Here is a 6,735-nt window from a genome sequence, read left to right on the forward strand (position 1 = left end):
TTTTAAGCAAGTGATACTGTACCAACTGGATATCACTATGCCAAAATTGAACTTCAACCTATATATAAGGTGCACCATATATAAAAACTCAAAATGGATCATAGACCTAAATATGAAACCTAAAACTGTAAAACTTTTAGAATATAGGATACAATCTTTATGACCTTGGTTAGGCAACAATTTCTTATATTTAACACAAAAACACAATTGGTAAAAGAATTGTTCTTCATTAAAATTAAAAAGTTCTGCTTTCCAAAAGACATTTTTAAGAGAATAAAAAGACAATCCACAGACTGGGAGAAAATATTTGTAAAACATATATCTAATAATACACTTATATCCAGTATATATAAAGAACTCTTAAAAATCGACAATAAAAAGGAACCACTCAATTTTTAAAAATTGGGCAAAATATTTATACCTACTTCACCCAATATATATGGATGGCAAATATGCATATGAAAAGATGTTCAACATCATTAGTGATTAGCGAAGTGCAAATGAGAACCACAATGAGATATGGCTAAAATTAAAAGACCAACCATACCAAGCGTTAGCAAGGATGTGGAGGAATCAGAACTCTCATGTACTGCTGTGGGAATGTAATATGATGCAACCATTTTGGAAAATGTAAAAGTTAAATGTATACCTCCCATATGACCCACATCCCACTCCTAGGTAGTTAACCAAGAGAAAAGCAAATGTCCATACAAACAGTTGTACAAGAAACAGTTGTAGCAGCTTTATTTGCAGTAGCTCAAATCTGGAAAAAACCCAAATGCCCATCAACAGATGAATGGATAAACTGTGCAAACTGTGGTATAGACATATAGTAGAACACTACTTGGCAATAAAAAGCAATGAACTATTGATACACAAAACAACATAGATGGATCTCAAATAATTATGCTGAGTGAAAGAAGCGAGATCCCCTTCCCTCCAAAAGAATATATGCTGTGTGATTCCTTTTATGTAAAACTACAGAAAATGAAAATGATTCTATATTGTCAGAAAGCAGATCAGTGGTTGTTTGGGGACAAAATAGGGAGAGGTGGGAAGGAGGCATTACAAAGGGGCATGAAGAAACTTTTCAGGGTGATGGGTATGTTTGCTATCTTGATTGTGGTGATGGTTTCGTGTCTGTATACATATGTTAAAACTTACCAAACTGTATACTTTAAATATGTGTGGTTTGAGGTATGTCAATTATATCTCAATAAAGCTATTAAATAAAAGCATGTGGTAGATCTGTATAATACTAAATTGGAAAGATAACTGAAAAGACAAAAAGGCAAGTTGCAGAATACTGTAGTTCTATTTCTGTAAGAGAATAAATTTATGCATATTCTTTATTAAGATGATATGCAATGAAAGATTAGGGCACTATGCACCAAATGTTAACACAGGAAAAACATTAAGAGATTCAAAAATATTTGTAGAAGCCTATTTATTGATATGGAAAGATGGTCACAATACACAGTTAGTGGGAAAAAAGGCAAGTTACAAACAGTATTTACAGTATGATCTTGTTTTAATTTCTTAATTGTTTAAAAATCTCAAAGCATATAACCCAGTATTTTTATACACTGAAACATTCTCTTCAGTTCAGACCAGGGGTTGTAATTCCTACCCTGAGTCTATAGCTATAGCCCAAGTCCTGGGAATGCTTTCTGGACCACAGACTTCCAGGAATCACTATCATGTAGATTGAGGCAGCAGCTCCTCTCCTAGCTTTCCTGTTTTGTGTTGATGAAGCTGCAGTTTTGGGCCTGGGCCTAAATTTCTCCAATTAAGTTTATCCTGTACAGTTTTAGCTGGTACAAATGCAGAGAGTAGGCTTGCCTACTAGTAAAAGATAGACCCGTTTATCTTTTCATATGACACACAGGAGAATAAATTATAAATGGCAAACAAATTAAGGTATAATTTTGCAAGGAAGAAAAAAGCAATTATCTTTTAAACTGTAAGGTATGAAACAATGTACAGAATGATTCCAGTTCTTTATTGAAGAAGATAGGAAGGACACATAGCAAATTTCAGTTGTTTGGCTCCAAATCTACATCTCATTCATTCAACAGTTTGGGGCACCTACTGTTTCCCAGACACTGCCAGTTCAAATCCATACACTCATCCCAGACTTTTCTTCTTACTCCAGCAAGGTTTAGCCAAATGCCTAATGGACATGTGCATTTAGAGGAAGTTAAGAATTGCAAGACTGGCAGGGACATTATCTACAGCAAAACTGAATCATTAAAACCAGTCTGTGAGCCTTGAAGGCTGCCACACAAAAAGTGGAAGAGGACTATTAGGTAGTGCAATGAGAGCGGGTTTTGGTATCAGACAAAACAGCTATGCCACACTTGCCTGCTGTGGGAATCTAGGAATAAGTATTCAACCTCCTTAACTGCCATTGGAGGCAATCCAGAATAACGAGTTATAATCATTAAAAAAAAATACCAGTACATAGCTCAGAGAACCATTGTTGAGAAGAAGAAACCTGTAAAATATAATGCCAACACAGTATCTGACATGAGTAGGTACTCAGGAAATGTTTCCTCCCTACATCTACCTCCTTTCTCTTCTGCAAGATTACTTGACATAAATGAAATAGCCTAACAATATAGGAGTTATAAATGTAGTAGCAAAATAAAAGATGAATATTACATTTTATCTGAGATTCGGGGCCATTTGTGTGTTGTAGAATGAGTTATCTGATGCAGGTAGAATAGGGGGAAAAACGTAATTCCTTTTACATTAAACAGCCGGTAGCAACCCTGCTTTCTTTACGTATTGAGAGTGCACATTTGGCAATGAGTGTGTGTGTATACATATATATATGTGTGTGTGTGTACTGTTAGATATCTTTTTGTGTGTATATGCCTTGTTTCTACAACTAGATTATAAATTCAAGGATATTATCTTTTTAAATCATTTGAAGCTGCAAATGGATCTAAGCAGATACTAATGAAAAGTTAGCTTACTTATGATGCACCAATTTGATATCTTAAATGTTAAAAAGCTCCCCATCTACACAAGAGAATAATCAACAGATGTTTTCAACTCACAATGAAATATTAATTTGATACCCCAAAATGGTCTAGCTCAGACCTAGACTGTCACAGGTAATATCGTGTTAAAGATGTAATTTATAACATGCACACTGTAATAACCAAAACATTATGCATGGCTCTTTGGGAACACACAGCCTGTTAGAGTTTGGAGACTGTTCAAAGGGTTCTCTTTTACTTCTAGCTCATTTTACATTGTTTCGATGATCACTTTAACTTCACGGAAAATGGCCATGAGTGTATTATAACTCAAATGATCGACAACTACAATTGAGCCCTTTCTGATATGCTCCTTTATGTTAATAAATATGGCCACAGCACTAACGAGATTGGCTTTTGCCTCTTTTTGGTTAAAGATGAGTTTTAATGCTGCTAATGCTTTTGTATTGATCATGTCTCTGGCTGCAGTTGGATTTTCAGACATATTCAAAAGTACTTTCAAAACAAGATTTCTGGTTTTACGATTTCCCAGGGAGAGCAAATGAAAAAGCTCTGAAAAGTAATTGGCAACAATGTGGTGATGGTTAGAATCAGTAGCCAGTTGTCCTAGTATCTTTAATCCGGATTGCTGTCCAGGTGAGTTCAAGGGAAAAGACATGGTTTCCTTACACATATGCTTAACATGTAATTCAACCTTGCGTTGTCTTTCATCCCCAGAGGGGGGATTCAGAGTAATTACAGCCTTTTTTCTCATTTCAGAGGAAGGAAAACTAAGCAAGCTTTCAATAAGTGTCACTACACCCACCTCATTAATGAACTCTTGGGCAAATGGATGAACATTAATGATCCCCATTGCAATTTGAGCTATTTTATGAATGAGAGGATCAGTAGTTGATTTAAGTAAGGTAACAAGTTTTTCAAACTCCTCAGAATCCATGTAGCATTCCATTTTGCAAGGGCAAGCAAATGGCTTAATCCCATTCACCTCCCTGATCCTGATTTGGCGTCTTATCTCCTCTATGGTCTGGATACAAGGGTCAGAACCAAATGGGTACTCAGAGACAGGCTGTGAGCTTGAGGGAGTGCTCCTAGAAGGGCACGCTGTTGCCACAGGCAAAGAATGGGTATTTTCCTCAGCGGAGGCCAGGACAACATATGAAGGAGGCTTTTTCTCAAATGGGACTTGGGATCTAAAGCCTAACACTGCTGGAGTTACAGCAGGAGCTTTGGGCCAGATAGTTACCTCAGACCAGTCCTTGGGCCTATCTTTTTCATTAATTTCATCCACAGGCTGGGGCTTAATTATCCTGCTCACAGGTCTAGGGTTAGGGTCAAAACTAGTTTCATCTCCATCCCAAAACCAGCTCCCAATAACGTTCTCCTCCTCCTCCTCCTCAGCCCCTGGCCTAGCCTTGCAGTTGGCCCCAGCCACAGGCTCCAAATTCTTAGCACAGGATGGGGGACAAATATCAGCTTTACCTTCATCCTTAGCACTGAAACGATTACCAGCCTCTTCTCCATTCCAGAACCAGGAACCAACACTGGCTTCTTCCTCAGCCCAAAACCAGGTATCAATACCAGTCTTATCTTTACACGTAGACCTGGACTCAGCACTGGACTCAGCACTAGCCTCAGCCACAGAACAAAACCGAGATGCTCTAGTGGCCTCACCTTCAGCTTTGGGACTGAAATCTGCCAGAGCTCCTTCCTTCATCTCAGTAACAATCTTGTTCTTAGACGCTGCCTTCACCTCTGCCACTGGATCTTCCTGAGTCCCTGCCTTGGCTATTGCTTTGGCCTGGGTCTTGGCTACAGATCTGACTACGCCAGTAGCCTCCCTCTTGGCTTCAGCTTGTACACCAGCCCTATTTTCAGTTTTGGCCTTCTTTTTACTCTCATTCTTTCTACTCCTGTTCTTTCTACTTGTATTCTTAACCCCAGCCATGGTTGAAGCCCAGTTATGTAGATAGCTCTATACAGTCTTGGCTTTGGTTCTCAATATGTCCCAGGTCAGTGTCTTAATATTCTTTTACTGGGTTGAAGGTGATGATCTTCTGTCACTTCAAGGCCACCACAGCCACCACTGGAGATAGGCCTGAGGTGGAAGAAGAAAATGGGCTTTGAGTCTCTTCCAACTGTGCTTTTCTATGCAGAGAGCCACAGAGGACATGTGAAAGTAGAGATAGATTGTGTGGTAGGAGAAGTAGAATAGTATAAAACTCTGTTACCTCATTTTATCCCTTCCACAGTCCCACTAATGCCCAACAATGCCCTGCCCAGGCACTTCCATACTCTTTTCTCTGCATCAAATAGGAACAGAGACGATGGGAAAGCTTGGTGAAAGTGAGAGAGGCTAAGGAGTGTCCAGCCCCTTTGGTATATACCACTATACTCTATAGGTCTATCTGGTAGGCCTCACACCAACCTGCACTGATCTGGTGCAATTTTCTCCTCTTTTGCTTCCAGTGTTGATAAGCCCTATAGTCGACTCACAGGCAGACCTATGGAAAAAAACACAGGAGGGATTGGAATTTTAAGTATTTGGTAGACAGACATGCATTCTGGCTTCTAAACCCAATACCTGCCTTTCCAAATCTAAGGCTTTGTGAATATAATGTTTCTGGCCTCCTTGGTCCTCCTCATGGCTTCCTTCCCCACTTCCTAGGTATCTATCAATTACCCTATAGGCACAATCCTGGCTCACCCTAGCCCCATTTCCTATACATAAATGTGAGGGCAGAGGTGTGTGGGAAGTTGGAAGACAATGGCTCCAAGATATGATCTGGTCTTACTTGCCAACAGCCAATTCCCATTCCCAATGAATAGGGGTGCTCATGCTCACACTCACCTTGGATCCAAATGAATAGCTTTTGTCCTCTTTCTTAATCAAATTCAAAGTGAACAGCTACCTGCAGATTTCTACAGTACTCTATAAAGGAACAAACCTATGGATAGACAAAAAGAGGAAAGAAAACAAAAGAGACTGAGATGGCCCAACACCCATGACAAGTGTTACAACATATGCTTCTGTACATTCAAGGCCATGTTAAATATCTCCCACCTGTCTTCTCCTCCCAAATGATCCCCCATCCACTCCCCAAAGACCTGCAGCTTGTCTAATCACACCTCCCAACACTAAAGTCAGTCATTTTCCTAGCAGAGGCCACACCTTCCTTGAACAAAAAGATGAGGTGCAAGAATGGGTAGTGGAACAACTGTATTTAGAAGACAGGCAGTGAACATAATGGGGACTACTATTTCAATACCATCTTGCATGCCCCTGCCTTTTCCCCTTCCCCACACATACATAGTTCCTATATCATTCACCACCTATGCCAGCCAGCCCACATAGCAGGTGTCCTCAGGAGATGCTACCCTTACCACTACAGAACAGTCCACTAGCTGGAGAAGAGTCACGCCCTATAGAAAGAGAAGGGGCATTCAGCAAAACACCAAGAGAGTATGTTGACAATGGTAGAAAAGTATCAGGTTAGCGAACAGATTCCAGAATTCAGGTCCTAAAACCTCCTTTTGAAGAATCAAGGAATAAGTAAATAAATGTCTCTCAGGTCTCAGAATTTCCCAGGAACTCCACAAAATCTTCTGTGGGACTGCTTCTGCACCAAAATGAGAGGGGGCTGTGAAGGGTAGCTGGGGTTTGGGTTTCCAAAAACAGAAAATGAAGATGCAAACTGACTTCACGCGTTCTAAATTGACCCTTCAGAAA

General features: G+C 39.7%; 1 protein-coding gene across 1 annotated transcript; it reads right to left on the reverse strand.

Annotated features, from left to right (window-relative positions):
- Nucleotides 1-3,103: 3,103 nt before the first annotated feature.
- GPRASP3 (G protein-coupled receptor associated sorting protein family member 3) lies at nt 3,104-5,960 on the reverse strand. The gene is made up of 3 exons (XM_024762947.1): nt 5,857-5,960; nt 5,434-5,509; nt 3,104-5,103 (listed from the first exon to the last, which is right to left on the reverse strand). Exon 3 carries the CDS (start codon nt 4,951-4,953, stop codon nt 3,259-3,261), a length of 1,695 nt encoding a protein of 564 aa, XP_024618715.1. The 5' UTR covers nt 4,954-5,103; nt 5,434-5,509; nt 5,857-5,960; the 3' UTR covers nt 3,104-3,258.
- Nucleotides 5,961-6,735: the final 775 nt, after the last annotated feature.

This window comes from Neophocaena asiaeorientalis, unplaced genomic scaffold (assembly GCF_003031525.2).
Source record: "Neophocaena asiaeorientalis asiaeorientalis breed wild unplaced genomic scaffold, Neophocaena_asiaeorientalis_V1.1 scaffold794, whole genome shotgun sequence".
In the NCBI taxonomy this organism is placed as follows: Eukaryota; Metazoa; Chordata; class Mammalia; order Artiodactyla; family Phocoenidae; genus Neophocaena; species Neophocaena asiaeorientalis.